The sequence below is a fragment of the Nomascus leucogenys genome, chromosome 11 (genome assembly GCF_006542625.1).
Source record: "Nomascus leucogenys isolate Asia chromosome 11, Asia_NLE_v1, whole genome shotgun sequence".
Lineage (NCBI taxonomy): Eukaryota > Metazoa > Chordata > Mammalia > Primates > Hylobatidae > Nomascus > Nomascus leucogenys.
In genome coordinates, this window is record NC_044391.1 from 106,689,973 (window position 1) to 106,707,958 (window position 17,986).

General features: G+C 43.2%; 1 protein-coding gene across 2 annotated transcripts in view; it reads right to left on the minus strand.

Annotated features, from left to right (window-relative positions):
- LIPH (lipase H) overlaps positions 1-15,687 on the minus strand; it is a 48,498-nt gene extending 32,811 nt beyond the window's left edge. Inside the window, exon 1 of one of the 2 annotated variants that reach the window (XM_003256585.4) lies at positions 15,519-15,687. In XM_003256585.4, the coding sequence (XP_003256633.1) occupies positions 15,519-15,567 (49 nt within the window). In that variant the 5' untranslated portion in view covers positions 15,568-15,687. The remainder of the gene's footprint in view (positions 1-15,518) is intronic. The other variant, XM_003256586.4, reaches the window with a different exon arrangement.
- Positions 15,688-17,986: the final 2,299 nt, after the last annotated feature.

The following is a 17,986-nucleotide window of genomic DNA, read 5'->3' on the forward strand; positions in this document are numbered from 1 at the left end:
GGCTGGAGTGCAGTGGTACAATCTCAGCTCACTGCAACCTTCATCTCTGGGATTCAAGCGATTCTCCTGCCTTAGCCTCCCAAGTAGCTGGAATTACAGGTGCCCGCCACCATGCCCAGCTAATTTTTGTATTTTTAGTAGAGACAGGGTTTCATCATGTTGGCCAAGGTGGTCTTGAACTCCTGACCTCAGGTGATCCTCCCACCTTGGCCTCCCAAAGTGTTGGGATTACAGGCGTGAGACATCGTGCCCAGCCAAGCTTGCCATTTTAAATAATTTTTCTTGGTATGTGAAAATTATCTGCATCCTCTGTTTAGTGCTCAAAACTGCAGTTAATCAGGTAGATAAATAATCAGCGAGACTCTATCTCTTAAAAAAAAAGTTAAGGAGGCTTTGAAATCCCTCATCCTAGAAAACAGGTGGTTAATGTTGAACCCCAAATGCGCGCATTCCTCCTTTTACTGCATCAAGTAGCGTGTGTAGTGAGGCATGCTTGTGATGTAAATATTTTCTCCATCCATTGGCCTCTTTCATTTCCTCTTCCTGTAAGTTGCATGCTCCTGGGAACATGGACTTGGCCAGTTGTTTGTAGAGCAAAACCCAGAGCAAAGAGTTGACTGTGTAATTAGTCATCTTCTTATTGAACAGGAGGTGTCTTGGGGTAGGGCTGAGCCTCTCCTTCTTGGCTATCAGTAAGGCTGGGTTTTGTTCCTGGTTGTGCAACTGACTCACCAGGTGGCGTGGGGAAATTATGTCATCTTTCATTTGCCACCTATCTGCCCAAGAGAGGAATCCTGGGGAGACTAATTCTGAATGAGCTCATAGTTGAGAAGAGAGAGATTACTTTCCCAAGAAGAGGATTGTTTAATTGTCTGGTTTTGTGTTTTGTTTTGAGACAGGGTCTTGCTCTGTCGCCCAGGCTGGAGTGCAGTGGCATGATCTCGGCTCATGCAACCTCTGCCTCCTGGACTTAAGCAATCCTCCCACCTCAACCTCCCAAGTAGCTGGGGCTGCAAGTGCACATCACCATGCCTGGCTAATTTTTATATTTTTGTAGAGACAGGCTTTCGCTATGTTGTCCAGGCTAGTCTTGAACTCCTGGGCTCAAGTGATCCACTTGCGTCGGCCTCCCAGAGTGCTGGGATTACAGCATGAGCCTCCACGCCCAGCCCTACATAATTTCTTTTAAGTCTTAGTTATTTTTGTAATGGTACTGTCCCCCGGAGAAGTCCATCGTAAGTATTGAGTGAAATAGATTTCCTTGTTCCTCTAAATACTAAATATTATAAGAGCTTTATATATATTATCTCTCATCCTCAGAGAATATGTGCAATTCATTCCAAAAGAATCTACTCTATCCTAGATTCTATGTCAGGTGGCATTTTTGAGGAAGAATCAGTCAGTAATGAAATAATACACACAAATAAGTATAAAACTGCTACCTGTGATATGTGTCATATAAAAGAGATAGAGTGTAAGATGAGAACTTAGATAGGGAGCTTGGTCTGGTCTGGGGATCAGGAATCTTCTTTCTCTTGCATCCTCTGAAAATAATGAGTATCTAAATGCCAACAATGGGGGATTCTTTTTAAAGAATAAAAACATAACATCAAAGTACGATAACATCACAGTTGGGCAAATTCAAGTTACCCAAACTATTAAGCTTTATTTTTGTGGATTTTTTCTTTTATTACCTATACTTAATGTTTCAGGTGTTATGTCCTTTTTAATTTTAATATGCCCCTTTTACCTTTAATTCCACCAAATAATATATATTTTTAATATATATATATATATATATATATTTTTTTTTTTTTTTTTTTTTTTTTTTTTGAGACAGAGTCTTGCTCTGTCGCCCAGGCTGGAGTGCAGTGCTGTGATCTCGGCTCACTGCAACCTCCACCTCCCAGGTTCAAGTGATTCCCCTGCCTGTCTCCCAAGTAGCTGGGACTACAGATGCCCGCCATCATGCCCAGCTAATTTTTGTATTTTTAATAGAGACAGGGTTTCACCATGTTGGCTAGGATGGTCTCAATCTCTTGACCTTGTGATCCTCCCACCTCAGCCTCCCAAAGTGCTGGGATTACAGGTGTGAGCCACTGCGCCCAGCCTCAAATGATATTTTTATCATAACTGGGCTCTCTTTTTGTCAGCATTTGCCTACCATGTATTCATCCTTTTTACCTTCTGAATCCCTTTATTTTACAGATCTTTTTTTTTTTTTTTTTGAGACGGAGTTTCATTCTGTTGCCCAGGCTGGAGTGCAGTGGCATGATCTTGGATCACTGCAACATCTGCCCCCCAGGTTCAAGTGATTCTACTGCCTCAGCCTCTTGAGTAGCTGGGATTATAGGTGCCCGCCACCATGCCAAGCTAATTTTTGTATTTTTAGTAGAGACGGGGTTTCACTGTGTTAGCCAGGCTGGTCTCGAACTCCAGACTTCAGGTGATCCACCCGCCTCAGCCTCCCAAAGTGCTGGGATCACAGGCGTGAGCCATCACGCCCGGCCCCATTTTATGGATCTTATATATAGGATCAAATTGGGTATTATTTTATGACCCACTCTCAGATCCTTTAAAAAAGATAAATGAGTATATCTTAGGCACTTCTTGGCGTGGTGCCCATAGAGGTGCCTAAGACCTGCCTTTCAGAGAAACTTCTGGAGGAAGCACAGCTGAGTTGGCCGATAGCCTCCAGCTGCCCCACAGCATTTACACGAAGCCATGACTCCCCATGCTGCTCCCCACCAATCACTGAGCCAAGCCAGGCAGGTCATTCCTGTCCCATGTGGCACTCTCTAACTGGAAACTCTGGCTCAAGGACTCCCCATCAGTCTGGCTGAAATATTCTCAGAACTGTGCTGGGGTCTGAGGCTCTTCCTACCCAACTTTTCCTTTCTCCTCTGCTTTCTCAGCTGCCAAACTGCCTGCATCATGGTGTGAAGGCTCCCTCTGCCTATTCCCACTCCCTCCTCCTCTATCCTTCACACTTTCTGAAATAGATCTCTTGCACATCCATCCCCATCTTCTCAGAGGTCCCACATGGACACGACTGAACTGAATTCGGCAATGCTATATTTTCCAGGGTTAGTGCCTTCTAGGTTCACTATCTTTAGCTTTACGGATTGTCCTTTTGTTTTTTGTTGTTGTTTTATCAGGGATTCTTTTGTATATATGTGTTCTTTCTCATATTGGGAAGTTTATAGCTTGCTTTAATTCTTCCGGTAAACACCTTGATAACTCTACATGAAATATTTAAGGCTGGGCCCGGTGGCTCACTCCTGTAATCCCAGCACTTTGGGAGGCCGAGGCGGGTGGATCCCCTGAGGTCAGGAGTTCAAGACCAGCCTGACCAACATGGTGAAACACCGTCTCCACTAAAAATACAAAAATTAGCCAGGCATGGTGGCGTGCGCCTGTAGTCCCAGCTACTCAGGAGGCTGAGACAGGAGAATTGTTTGAACCTGGGAGGCGGAGGTTGCAGTGAGCCGAGATCTCACCACTGCATTCTAGCCTGGGCGACAGAACAACACTCCCTCTCAAAGAACAAAAAAAAAGAAATATTTAAAATCCTTTTTCATGGAATGTAGATGTGTGTGACCTGTATGCCAGAAGTAGACTACATGCAGAACTGTTCCAGACTGAAATATATCTATCCACACTTATTCACCAATGTGCAACCCCTGGCAAGGATTTCTGGGCATCTGGAAACTGGATTTCCGACTCGGAGTGCGCTGCTAACTTCTGCCATGTGCTCTGCTGCTGATCTTTGTCAGAACAGCTCTTTCCTGACTCTTCTCTAGTCCTGGCGTTAGTGCTTTGAGACAATATCTAATGATTCTTTGTTATACGTGACGAGGACATTAACACACTTAATACTTCTCCCCACTAACTGGACTTCTACCTCCTGATTTTTATTAGTTATAAAATTATTTTTAGCTCACCTGGTGATTCCTTGTATAGTTTCAAAATAAATGTTTAAGCCTCTGTGTATTGATGTATCAGTCACAGAGTTTCTGTTCTATTTACTGTATCTGTTCTATCAACTCATTCTCTACCAAGAAAAATGAGAAAGTTAATACACCTATATTGCCTCTCAAATCCTCCTTGATCCTTCCTCCAGAATATATACATACACCCCTGGAAGCATGCACTCTCTTCCCACTGTCAAATATGGTCAATTCTCATTATTTCTGGATTTTTCTTTCTTTCTTTTTTTTTTCTTTTTGTTTGTTTGTTGAGACAGGGTCTCACTCTGTCACCCAGGCCGGAGTGCAGTGGCACTCACTGCAGCCTTGACTTCCTAGGCTCAAGCAATCCTCCTGCCTCAGCCCTGAAAGTATGTGAGACTACAGGCGAGTGCCACCACACCCGGCTATTTTTTTTGAATTTTGGTAGAGATGAGGTCTTGCTATGTTGCCCAGGTTGGTCTTGAACCCCCGAGCTCAAATGATCCTCTTGCCTCAGCCTCCCAAACTGTGGGATTATAGGCGTGAGCCACCCCACCCAGCCATATTTGTGGATTTCCTTTTGGTTTTTGGTGTTTTATTTGTTTATTTATTTATTTATTTTATTTATTTTTGAGACAGCGTCTCACTCTGTCGCCCAGGCTGGAGTGCAGTGTCATGATCTTGGCTCACTGCAACCTCCGCCTCTCGGGTTCAAGCAATTCTCCCACCTCAGCCTCCCAAGTAGCTGGGATTACAGACGTGCGCCACCACACCTGGCTAATTTTTGTATTTTTAGTACAGACAGGTTTTCACCATGTTGGCCAGGCTTGTCTCGAACTCCCGACCCCAGGGGATCTGCCTGCCTCAGCCTCCCAAAGTGCTGGGATTACAAGCGTGAGCCACTGCGCCTGGCCATATTTGTGAAATTCTTATGTGCAGATTTATTCATCACCCCAAAATCAATACTTGAGGAACCTTTTCAGTCATTCATGGACATGTGTAGAGTGGTGAAAAATTTGTGTTGCCTGACATGCGTGATCTCAGCTGAGGTCAGAGAGAGCAACACTCTGCCTTCTTATTTGTTTCAGCTCTCATACTCTAAACAGGTGTCCTTTTCATGGACACTTAGGTGACAGTCACTTAGTGCCACGTTTTTTGCTTCCTGTGCTTTTTCTTTTTTTTTCTTTTTCTTTTCTTTTTTTTTTTTTTTTGAGACAGAGTTTTGCTCTTGTCGCCCAGGCTGGAGTGCAGTGGCGTGATCTTGGCTCACTGCAACCTCCACCTCCCAGGTTCAAGCGATTCTCCTTGCCTCAGCCTCCCGAGTAGTTGGGATTACAGGTGGCTGCCACCATGCTCCGCTAATTTTTGTATTTTTAGTAAAGATAGGGTTTCATCATGTTGTCCAGGCTGGTCTCGAACTCCTGAACTCAGGTGATCCACCCACCTCAGCCTCCCAAAGTGCTGGGATTACAGGCATGAGCCACCACACCCAACCGCTTCCTGTGCTTTTTCTTGGTTATTTCACTGTTTAAAATGGTGTCCACTCATTACTGCAGCACTATTCACAATAGCAAAAATATGGAATCAACCTAAGGGTCTCTCAACAGATGATTGGAAAAAGAAAATATGATGTATATATACAATAGAATACTATGTGCTCATAAAAAAGGATGAAATCATGTCTTTTGCAGCAGCATGAGTAGAACTTGAGGCCATTATCTCAAGTGAAATAACACAGAGCAGAAACACAAATACTGCATGTTCTCACTTATAAAGGAGAGCTAAATAATATATCTAGGGCTGGGCGTGGTGTCTCATGCCTGTAATCCCAGCACTTTGGGAGGCCAAGGCAGGCAGATCACTTTGAGCTCAGGAGTTCGAGACCAGCCTGGGCAACCTGGCGAAACCCTGTCTCTACTAAAAATACAAAAATTAGCTAGGCATGGTGGTACATGCCTGTAATCCCAGCTACTCGGAAGGCTGAGGCAGGAGAATTGCTTGAACCCGGGAGGCAGAGGTTGCAGAGAGCTGAGATCACGCCACTGCACTCCAACCTGGGCTGTAACAGAGCAAGACTCCATCTCATAAATAAATAAATAAATAAATAAATAAATAAATAAATAAATAAAATGGTGCCCAAGCATAATGCTGAAGTACTGTCTAATGTTTCTAAGCAGAAGGCGGCTATGATGTGCCTTACAGAGAAAATACATGTGTTAGGTAAGCTTCATTCAAACATGAGTTAGAGTGCTGCTGGCCGTTAAGTCCAATGTTAATGAATCAACAGTATATATTAAATCAGATGCCTTTAAACAGAAACACACAGAAAATTATGTTTTGATCCGCTGACAAAAATATTGTGACCAGAGGCTTGCAGAAAACTAACCTTGGACTTCCCCTAGGAGCAATGGTTCAGTATTTGCTAATTCAGTGTTTAAGTCCACTTAATGGGACATAACTAACACAAATAATGAGAACAGGCTGGATATAAAAATTATCTTCTGGACTCACGCCTGTAATCCCAGTGTTCTGGGAGGTCAAGGCAGGAGGATTTCTTAAGCCCAGAGTTTGAGACAGCCTGGGCAACATAGCAAGACTCCATATGTATTTTTTTGTAATTATCTTCTGAAACCATACTTCTCCAGTTATGTAGTTTTAGTTCTATAAAGTACATGTCCATTGCTCACTGAGTCCTTTTCCTAAGCTTCTCCCTTTACCACTGGGTGACTGGCTCTTGCTGTCTTTTTTTTTTTTTTAAATGCACGGTTTCTCACTCTTGTCCCCCAGGCTGGAGTGCAATGGCATGGTCTCGGCTCACTGCAACCTCCACCTCCCAGGTTCAAGTGATTCTCCTGCCTCAGCCTCCCGTGTAGCTGGGATTACAGGTGCATGCCACCACGCCCAGCTAATTTTTATATCTTTAGTAGAGACACGGTTTCACTGTGTTGACCAGGCTGGTCTCGAACTCCTGACCTCAGGTGATCCACCTGCCTCGGCCTCCCAAAGTGCTAGGATTACAAGCTTGAGCCAGCATGCCTGGCGCTCTTGCTGTCTTTCAAGGAGGGCTCATGGTCAATATAATGCCTAAATTCATTTGTATCTCGGAATAAATTCCTTAGCCTAAATGATGACCTGGCTTTGAACCATACTCTTTCCTTCAGGAAAAATCAATATTCTACTATTTTCTTGTACTGAATTCTACCCTGGAGAACTTTCCTCTGTTTTTTGTTTTGTTTTTGTTTTTTTTGAGACGGAGTTTCGCTCTTGTCACCCAGGCTGAAGTGCAATGGCCTGATCTCCGCTCACTGCAAACTCTGCCTCCCAAGTTCAAGTGATTCTCCTGCCTCAGCCTCCCCAAGTAGTTAGGATTACAGGCACCCACCACCATGCCTAGCTAATTTTTGTATTTTTAGTAGATATGGCATTTCACCATGTTGGCCAGGCTGGTTTCAAACTCCTAACCTCAGGTGATCTTCCTGCCTCGGCTGCCCAAGGTGCTGGGATTACAGGTATGAGTTACTGAGCCTGGGAGATAATTTTCTCCTTTTTATGTCACTTGCATTTTTTCTACCACATACCTGAAGCATTATTTCCTTTTTCCAGAAAAACTCCCCACTGATGTAGAAGCTCCAGGATAATTCATCTGTTCCACCCATTATATTCTCAGTGCCAAGAACAGAGCCTGGTTCAGAGTTAGCATCAATAAATGTTACTTGAACAAATGAATATCAACCTGCTAGCATGTTCTGCAGACATCAGATCCTCCAAAGTGTTGGGATTACAGGTGTGAGCCACTGTACCCGGCCTCATTCTTTAAATATTCATTTCTGTTGGTATTTCTAAAGTCATCAGATACTTGTATGCCTTCAGAAAGCAAAATCCTTTTGAGTTATTTTATTGTTATGGTACAAAGTCAAGGTTGTTCAGAGGTAGTGCAACAGAGCACATATAATCAGTGACCATAGAACATGTTAAACTGGTTTTTAAAGCTTGACTTCTTCTATTTGAGTTTATCTGAAACAGGAGAAATTTTGCCTGTCCTCTTCAGACTACTTTGACATTCAATTACTCTGAAATGCCATTTCCTGTTGACAGGTGGAAAATTACAGTTGGATGAGTGGTGTTTCCAATATCCTTTGATAAGGAATTCAGACTCCTATTTAGAGCAGGCATGATTATCATTTATTCCCTTCTATCTCTTAAAAGAAAAGAAACATATCCAAGTAGGATACCAGGGCAATCTGACTGTAACTTCTTTAGCATAATTGTGCCTGAGATGTTTTCTTGCAATTTAATGCATGGTCGCCTGCAGGTCAAATCTGGTCATGCCCATTTATATATTGTCCATGGCTACTTTCCTGCTCTAAAGGCAGAGTTGAGTGGTTATGACTAATGGCCCATAAAGCTGAAAATATTTACTATCTGTCTCTTTACAGAAAATGTTTGCCAACCCTAGTCTAATGTCCTAAACACAAATACAGGCCAAGTGCGGGTGGCTCACACCTGTAATCCCAGCACTTTGGGAGGCCGAGATGGGAGGGTCCCTTGAGGTGAGGAGTGCGAGACCAGCCTGGGCAACATAGTGAGATCCTATCTCTACAAAACAAAAAAACAAAAAAAATCTTTGGAAAGATCATGAGTTTTGGAGTCAGATCTAGGTTTGACATCCAACTCCACTGCCTATTAGCTCTGTGACCCCTGGTAATTAATTGCCTAACCTCTCTGGACCTCAGCTTTGCATCTGTAAAATAATCATAATAGGCTGGGCACAGCGGCTCACGCCTGTAATCCCAGCACTTTGGGAGGCTGAGGCGGGCGGAATACTTGAGATCAGGAGTTTGAGACCAGCCTGGCCTACGTGGTGAAATCCCATCTCTACTAAAAATACAAAAAAAAAAAAATTAGCTGGGTGTGGTGGCACATGTCTGTAATCCCAGTTACTTGGGAAGCTGAGGCAGGAGGATTGCTTGAACCCGGGAGGCGGAGTTTGCAGTGAGTCGAGACCCAGCCACTGCACTCCAGGCTGGGTGACAGAGTGAGACTCTGTTTCAAAAATAAATAAATAAATAAAAATAAAAATACAAAAATTAGCTGGGTGTGGTAGTGCACACCTGTAATCCCAGCTACTCAGGAGGCTGAGGCAGGAGAATCACTTGAACCCAGAAGGCGGTGGTTGTGGTGGGCCACGATTGTGCCACTGCGCTCTTAGCCTGGACGACAGAGTGAGACTCCACCTCAAAAAAAAAAAAAAATTTCTAAAGCTGGGCATGGTGGTGCAGGCCTATATAGTCCCAGCTACTTGGGAGGCTGAGGCAGGAAAACCACTTGAGTCCAGGGTTCAAAGCCTGCCTGGGCAATATGGCAAGACCCATCTCTTAAAAAAAAAAAAAAAAAATTTCCTGCTGGGTGCTATGGCTCACACCTGTAATCCCAACACTTTTGGAGGCCAAGGTGGGAGGATCAGTTGAGCTCAAGAGTTCAAGACCCGCCTGGAACAATAAAGTGAGACCCTGTCTCTAGAAAAAAAATCAAAAAGTTAGCTGGGCGTGGTTGCACATGCTGGTGGTCCCAGCTACACTGAGCCTGTGGCAGAAGGTTGGCTTGTACCCAGGAAATCAAGGCTGCAGTGAGCTGTGAGCTGTGATCACACTACTGCATTCCAACCTGGGCAACGGAGTAAGAACTTGTCTAAAAACAAACAAACAAACAAACAAAAAACAAAAAAACGGCCTTGCTGTCTCAGCTACACACTCAGCTCTGGCTTCTTAACTTCTATCTCATTTTGGAGGAATTAATTTTATTTCCCACATTTCTGATTGGAGAAAACCCTCTTCAAAGAGAGGAGACTCCTCATTCATATCCAAAGAGGCATCTGTGAAAAAAGAAGACAGAATTATGGACAGAGGCAAGGAGGTTCTGAGATTCTACGATAGTCAATAAGCAAAGGTGGGAATTGCTTGAACCCGGGAGGTGGAGGTTGCAGTGAGCCGAGATCACACCACTGCACTCCAGCCTGGGTGACAGAAAGACTCCGTCTCAAAAAAAAAAAAAGAAGGTATCTCAGACCCATGGTTGATGAAGGTGCCTTGTACCCTTTGGTCCACTGACCTCCAAACCTACATTACAGAAGTGAAATTCTGTCATGTAGGACATGACAGAATTTCATGTCAATTTCAAGTCCTACATGAAATTAACTTTGACGTGTGGTGCCCAGTCAGGAAGTAAAACAGCCCTGACTCATACTGCCTTTTTATCTCGAGTTTTGGTTTCTAAGGTGTGCTTGAGCTTTCTTCCCCTCCACCCCGCCCCCAAACATGACATAGATGTATATTAATAACTTCTTTAGAACAGAGGTCCACAGTCAGGTTTACTGACTTGATGCTGCCCGAAAATATTTACTGAAGGCAGGACATGGTGGCTCACACCTGTAATCCCAGAACTTTGGGAGGCCGAGGAGGGTGGATTGCCTGAGTTCAGGAGTTCAAGACCAGCCTGGCCAGCCTGGCCAACATGGTGAAACCCCGTCTCTACTAAAAATACAAAAAATTAGCCAGGTGTGGTGGCAGGCACCTGTAATCCCCAGCTACTCGGGAGGCTGAGGCAGGAGAATCACTTGAATCTGGGAGGCAGAGGTTGCAATGAACTGAGATTGCACCACTGCACTCCAACCTGGGCAACAAGAGCAAAACTCAGTCTCCAAAAAAAAAAAAAGAAGAAAGAAAGAAAGTATTTACTGAGACCCAGATAAAGATTAAGAGACACATTTTCAAGTATTCTGCATGCTTGCAATGGATGTTACTGTCTGGGATACAAGCTCATTACACGTTGATGCCGTTGATGCCAAAATGTTCACAGTAACCTATGCTTGAGCACACTCTTATGCTTGCCTGAAAACACTGTTCTGAAGGAATTTCCAAAAGTCCAAGAAATAAAAATCTGAAGTTTTTTTTAGGCCAGAAACTTTGCCCTCCTTGTATCAGAAAATGAGTTGGGGCCGAGCACAGTGGTTCAAGCCTGTAATCCCGGCACGTTGGGAGGCCGAGGCAGGCAAGTCACCAGGTCAAGAGATCGAGACCATCCTGGCCAACCTGGTGAAACCCTGTCTCTACTAAAAATACAAAAATTAGCTAGGCGTGGTGGTGGGCACCTGTAGTCCCAGCTACTTGGGAGGCTGAGGCAGGAGAATTGCTTGAACCAGGGAGGCGGAGGTTGCAGTGAGCCAAGATCACGCCACTGCACTCCAGCCTGGTGACAGAGCGAGACTCTGTCTCACATAAAACAAAAACAAAAACAAGAACAAAAAAAAAAACTCATCCTAGACCAAGCACGGTGGCTCATGCCTGTAATCCTAGCACTTTGGGAGGTCAAGGTAGGTGGATCACCTGAGGCAAGGAGTTCGAGACCAGCCTGGCCAATATGGTGAAACCCCATCTCCACTAAAAACACAAAATTAGCTGGGTGTGGTGGCACATGCCTGTAGTCCCAGCTACTCGGGAGGCTGAGGCAGGAGAATCACTTGAATCTGGGAGGCGGAGGCTGCAGTGAGCCAAGATCGTGCCACTGTACTCCAGCCTGGGTGAGACAGAGCAAGACTCTATCTCAAAAACAAAACAAAACAAAACAAAAAAAACCTCATCCTGAGCCAGACTGTGAAAGGATTACAGTTGGACAGGGTCAAACCTGGTGAAGCATTTGTTTTGCCAGGCATGGTGGCTCACACCTGTAATCCCAGCACTTTGGCAGGCCGAGGCAGGTGGATCACAAGGTCAAGAGTTCAAGACCAGCCTGGCCAAGATGGCGAAACCCCGTCTCTACTAAAAATACAAAAATTAGCTGGGTGTGGTGGCAGGTGCCTGTAATCCCAGCTACTTGGGAGGCTGAGGCAGAGAATTGCTTGAACCCGGGAGGCAGAGGTTGCAGTGAGCCGAGATCATACCACTGCACTCCAGCCTGGCAACAGAGCAGGACTCCATCTCAAAAAAAAAAAAAAATATTTGTTTCTTTTTTACCCTGGGCAGAGACAGGCAAGAAGCATATGGGCAGGATGCCCTCTTGATTGGAAGGACATGCCTCCTTTTAACCACCAGCTGTATTTCTTTAGGATGCAACCAAGAAAATAAATGAGATGCCAGATTTTCTCATTCTCATTTCTGAATCATGTGCATAAATATGCACATTCACACCCCCTCATTCACCTTTGCCAACTCGTTAGAGAAAGAGGAGTCACCACACAGGCACAGTTCTAAATCATTCTAGAGAATTGCAAATATCTGAGGAAATAATTCTGGTTTTGGCACTAAACAATTTTTTTCTGGGAAAACATCTATCTAGTTTTACAGCTGCTATGGGTCAAAATATTGATAGCAGAGTAACTTTAAAAAATACTTATGTCAAGCAGCCTTAATTAGAACAATATTTTAAAACCTATGTTTGTTGCACCACCTGCAGCTGAAAAACCCTGAGGGCTTGTTAAAAATGCAGGTTCCAGGCCAGGCACAATGGTATGTACCTGTAAGTTCCAGATACAGACAGGGCGGGAAAATTCTTGAGACAGGGTCTTGTTCAGCCAGGCTGAAGTGCAATGGCTACTCAGAGGCACAGTCATAGTTCACTGCAGCCTCCAATTCCTGGGCTCAAGCGATCCTCCCCCCTCAGCCTCCCCAAGTGCTGAGACTACAGCAAAGGTGTGAGCCCTTTAGACCAGACAAAAATTTTTTTAAGATGTAGATTCCAGGATCTCACTCCCAGACCTACTAAGTTTGGATTTTTGGAGGTGGAGTCTGCATTTTAATCAAGCCCTCAGGGGATTCTAGTGTACTTTAGTTTGTTAGCCATTGCTTTGTTCACTGGTAAGATTATGGCAAATATTCCTAACATGATTTCACAAAGATTAGAAAACAAAACAAAGATTTCTGAAACTGAATGACTTGTATCCTTGGGATTTCTGAAGCCCATTTTAATGCTTGCTAATTTTTAAACTGCAAGCAGAAGGGAAAAAAAAAAGTCCATGTATTTGAGATTAATAATGTCTGCTACCAGATGAATATTATTCAACACCCTCCCTAATGAAAGTTCCAAGTTTATGGTTTCCTAGACACTGAGAAGACTAGAATTAGCTTACAACTATACTATTTTTTTTCCTTCTACCTACAGAAGTTTATTCTTGTGTGTCTCTGTCTGCTAAGATTCTATCATGCAGCAGTGACAGTCTTCTAGAATCATGTAAAACAAGACTTTACTTCTGAGAAGATGCCAAGGAAAAGGAAGGTCACAAAAAATTAAGTTGCCATTTTTTCAACTTTATAAATGGAGATACATAATGAAAGACTGGAAGAAGGTACCCACAAGCCATCTCATGTTTTTGTGTTAGGGTTGGCCCTGACCCACTTAAGATACGTCTACATTTATATTATTATTATTATTATTATTATTATTATTTTGAGATGGAGTCTCACTTTGTTGCCCAGGCTGGAATGCAGTGGCATGATCTTGGCTCACTGCAACCTCTGCCTCCCAGGTTCAAGACATTCTCCCGTCTCAGCCTCCTGAGTAGCTGGGATTACAGGTGCATGACACCAGGCCCGCCTAATTTTGTATTTTCAGTAGAGACGGGGTTCACCATGTTGGCCAGGCTGGTCTTGAACTCCTGACCTCAGGTGATCCACGCGCCTTGGCCTTTCAAAGTGCTGGGATTATAGGCGTAAGCCACTGTGCCTGGCCATTTATCTTAATTTTTTTAATTTAAAAATGATAATAGGCCAGGCGCGGTGGCTCACGCCTGTAATCCCAGCACTTTGGGAGGCCAAGGCGGGTGGATCACAGGATTGAGACCATCCTGGCCAACACAGTGAAACCTCATCTCTACTAAAAATACAAAATTAGCCAGGTGCAGTCGCGCACTCCTGTAGTCCCAGCTACTTGGGAGGCTGAGGCAGGAGAATCATGTGAACCAGGGAAGGGGAGGTTGTAGTGAGCCAAGATCACGCCACTGCACTCCAGCCTGGACAACAGAGCAAGACTCTGTCTCAAAAAAAAAAAAAAAAAGATAATAAACATATACTTTAAAATATCGACTTCTTAGTTAAAAATATCATCATTGGTATGATTTTAACTTACTAGAAAATCAACCTCAAAACCATATATAAAGAAAAATTTATAGGCCAGAAATCCTATTTTTCCATTTCCCTTCTAAACGTCATTCACATGCATACACACATGATTTTAACATAGTTGTAATTATAGTTTATCAACAAATTTAAGTTCTACTTTTTCTACTTTGTGTTACTTTAAAAATGTTTCCTTATTTCTGCATATCATCAGAATTAGTTTAAAGGCTACTTTAAAAAAATTAAGTTGATATACCGTCTTTTATCCATTCCTGTATGTAGAAACATTTTGGTTATATCTAGTTTCAAGTTATTGAAAGTCATATAGTTAGACTTATCTCTGCATAGGAGGCTTTTTTCTTTTAAAAGTTATTCATTTAGAATAAATTCCCAGCAATGGTTTTACTAGCTTAAAGTATATGAACATTTTTACAGATCTTAATATATAACATATTTACCCTTTGCCCTTCAAAAAATTATATCAACCTTCATTACCACAGCTATCTGAAACAAAACTGAATACCTAAAAAGGTTGCAAAGTGTCAAATTTTATTTTTTTAAGCATTTCACTTTATTTTTGTTACATTATCTGGTACATTAGAGTTTTAATTTTGATTTCTGCATTATGATTAATAATTTTTAAGTTATAAGAATGCCAGGAACCATTCCAAGGAGTTTGTCTATATAAAATTATGTTTTCTCTAAGAATAATTTAAATAAACTCTCAATGCATGAACATATAAAAACCGGCCGGGCGCGGTGGCTCACGCTTGTAATCCCAGCACTTTGGGAGACCGAGGCGGGCGGATCACGAGGTCAGGAGATCGAGACCACGGTGAAACCCCTTCTCTACTAAAAATACAAAAAATTAGCCGGGCATGGTGGCGGGCACCTGTAGTCCCAGCTACTCGGAGAGGCTGAGGCAGGAGAATGGCGTGAACCCGGGAGGCGGAGCTTGCAGTGAGCCGAGATTGCGCCACTGCACTCCAGCCTGGGCAACAGAGCGAGACTCCGTCTCAAAAAAAAAAGAAAGAAAATATAAAAACCAACCCTCCATATATTAAATACAAGATAGATTTTTACATTTCCAGAAAATAAATCATCTCATTTCACAGAACTAGAAAGGCACAGATAAATAGGCTAAGAAAGAAAATAAGACTTCTAGCTTTTTCAGCATATTTGATTGTTGTAAATAAGAAGAAATTAATTTGAAGACATAATAGCTTCTTTTATTATTGAGAAATTTTTTTCAGGATGAGAAAGTTCATCTAACCTATATCTTTTTTTTTTTTTTTAAAGGAAAGGTTAAGGAAATGATACAGGCTTCCTATATCTTTTTCCTTAAAAACGACTCTATGGAACTTAAGTTCACTGAAGGAAGTGAAATGATGACATGCAAAATGACAACACAACTAATTCTATTTTTTAAGCAGTTAAGAAAACCAGTCAGTAAATAACCTACCTGATCTTGCCAAGCACATCAAACTGATGAATAAGTAGAATCTCAACATATGGAAACTGGAGAGATCGTGCGTCACATTCACAAGAATGATTTACTTCGTCGAAGAGGCTTAAGAGTTTCCACTGCGGGATTTTGCTCACAGTGAGCTCAGACGTCTCAGAGGTGTGGTGACAACAGGAAGTTCCCTAGGGACTGACTGCAGGCAGTCCCAACCCTTTCAGGATCTTTGACTCCTCCTCTTTTCAATAAAAGGTCAGTTATTGTCTACTTTATACAATTTTATGCATATCTTAATATTATAATCTGCATCTGCAGAATGATGAGCTCAGAATAGTTTCATTCTTCGTGGGCGGTTTATTAGTTGTTTGGCTTGGTGTGTTGAAACCAAGTGTGACTTGAGATCTTTTCCCCCTTGGTTCTTGTGAATGAAATAACAAATCCAGTTTGTATCTGTTGGCCTGTATATACAAAGCCAGTTTTTATGTTAATTCATACACACATTCATCATAGGGCAGTCTTTAGATTTTAAGAACATTTCATTAGGTCCAATTATACATCTACACTTGCCAAAATATATGTGTATGTTTCAGATTAAAAGAAACTTTTTTTGGTATTATATCTCTTTATTTGTATTTCTTCCTACATAGAATTTCTACATCTCTAATAGATCTTTTTTAAAAAAGAAAAACAGGCTGGCGCAGTGGCTCATGCCTGTAATCCCAACACTTTAGGAGGCTGAGGCGGGTGGACTGCTTGAGGTCAGGAGTTTGAGACCAGCCTGGCCAACATGGCGAAACCCTGTCTCTACTAAAATTACAAAAATTAGCCAGGTGTGGTGACACGCACCTGTAATCCCAGCTACCTCAGGAGGCTGAGGCACAAGAATTGCTTGAACCCGGGAGGCAGAGGTTGCAATGAGTCCAGATCACATCACTGCACTTCAGCCTGGGTGACAAAGTGACTGTCTCAAACAATAAATACATAAATAAAAGGGAAAAATCAATGAAAAACTTTCAAATAGAACCCCATGCCAGAATCTATGCATCTCAGTGATAGAGGTAACTAAACTTGTGCTGCATAGCTCCAAGGTAATTTAATTCCCTTTCTGGTGAGAGTGCTTGCAACACTAACTCAGGCTTCTAGTGGTCTGATGAGCTTAAAAATAAATTAATAAGCCAGGCGCGGTGGCTCACGTCTGTAATCCCAGCACTTTGGGAGGCCGAGGCGGGCGGATCATGAGGTCAGGAGATCGAGACCATCCTGGCTAACACAGTGAAACCCCATCTCTACTAAAAATACAATTAGCTGGGCGTGGTGGCGGGCGCCTGTAGTCCCAGCTACTCGGGAGGCTGAAGCAGGAGAATGGCGTGAACCTGGGAGGCGGAGCTTGCAGTGAGCAAAGATCACTCCACTGCACTCCAACCTGTGCGACAGAGCGAGACTCCGTCTCAAAAAAATAAAAAAATAAAAAAATAAATAAATTGATATGCTGGGCGCAGTGGCTCATGCCTGTAATCCCAGCACTTTGGGAGGCTGAAGGGGGTGGATCGCTTGAGCCCAGGAGTTCCAGTCCAGCCTGGGCAACATGGCAAAACCCATCTCTGAAAAAAAATACAAACATTCTTTAGTGCACCTGTGGTCCCAGCTACTCAGGAGGCGGAAGTGGGAGGATCACCCGAGCCCAGGAAGCAGGAAGTTGCCATGAGCCAAAATCATACCACTGCACTCCAGCCAGGGTGACAGAGTGAGACCCTGTCTCTAAACAAATAAATAAATAATAAAGACACGACTTAAGAAAACATTTCATCCAAAGCATCAGGCAAAAGCAATTAGTCATTTAGCATTGTCTACCTGAAGTATGGGTTTGTGAAGTAATAGTACCGCTCATATAAGTTTATCTATTAGTTCTCTTCATGTTCCCACCCCATTTGAATAGCAAGAGATTCCTTTGCTGGAAGTAGATTCTAGCAATGCTTCCCAAGAAAGTACTGGGAAGATTTCTGTGTCACACCTCAGACCTAATGAATACCAAGACTGCCTAGGGCTGACTTATTATACTAACCTGAGTTCAAATCCATTGTCTTCCACTAGCTTAGTTGTGTAGACTTATGCAAAACATTTAAGTTCTTTTTTTTTTTTTTTTTTTGAGTCGGAGTCTCGCTGTGTAGCCCAGGCTGGAGTGCAGTGGCGCGATCTCGGCTCACTGCAAGCTCCGCCTCCTGGGTTCACGCCATTTTCCTGCCTCAGTCTCTCGAGTAGCTGGGACTACAGGCACCCACCACCGTGCCCGGCTACTTTTTTTGTATTTTTATTAGAGACGGGGTTTCACCATGTTAGCCAGGATGGTCTCATCTCCTGACCTCATGATCTGCCCACCTTGGCCTCCCAAAGTGCTGGGATTACAGGCCTGAGCCACCGCACCCGGCCTGCCGCTTTTTTTTTTCAGACAAAGTCTCACTCTGCCACCC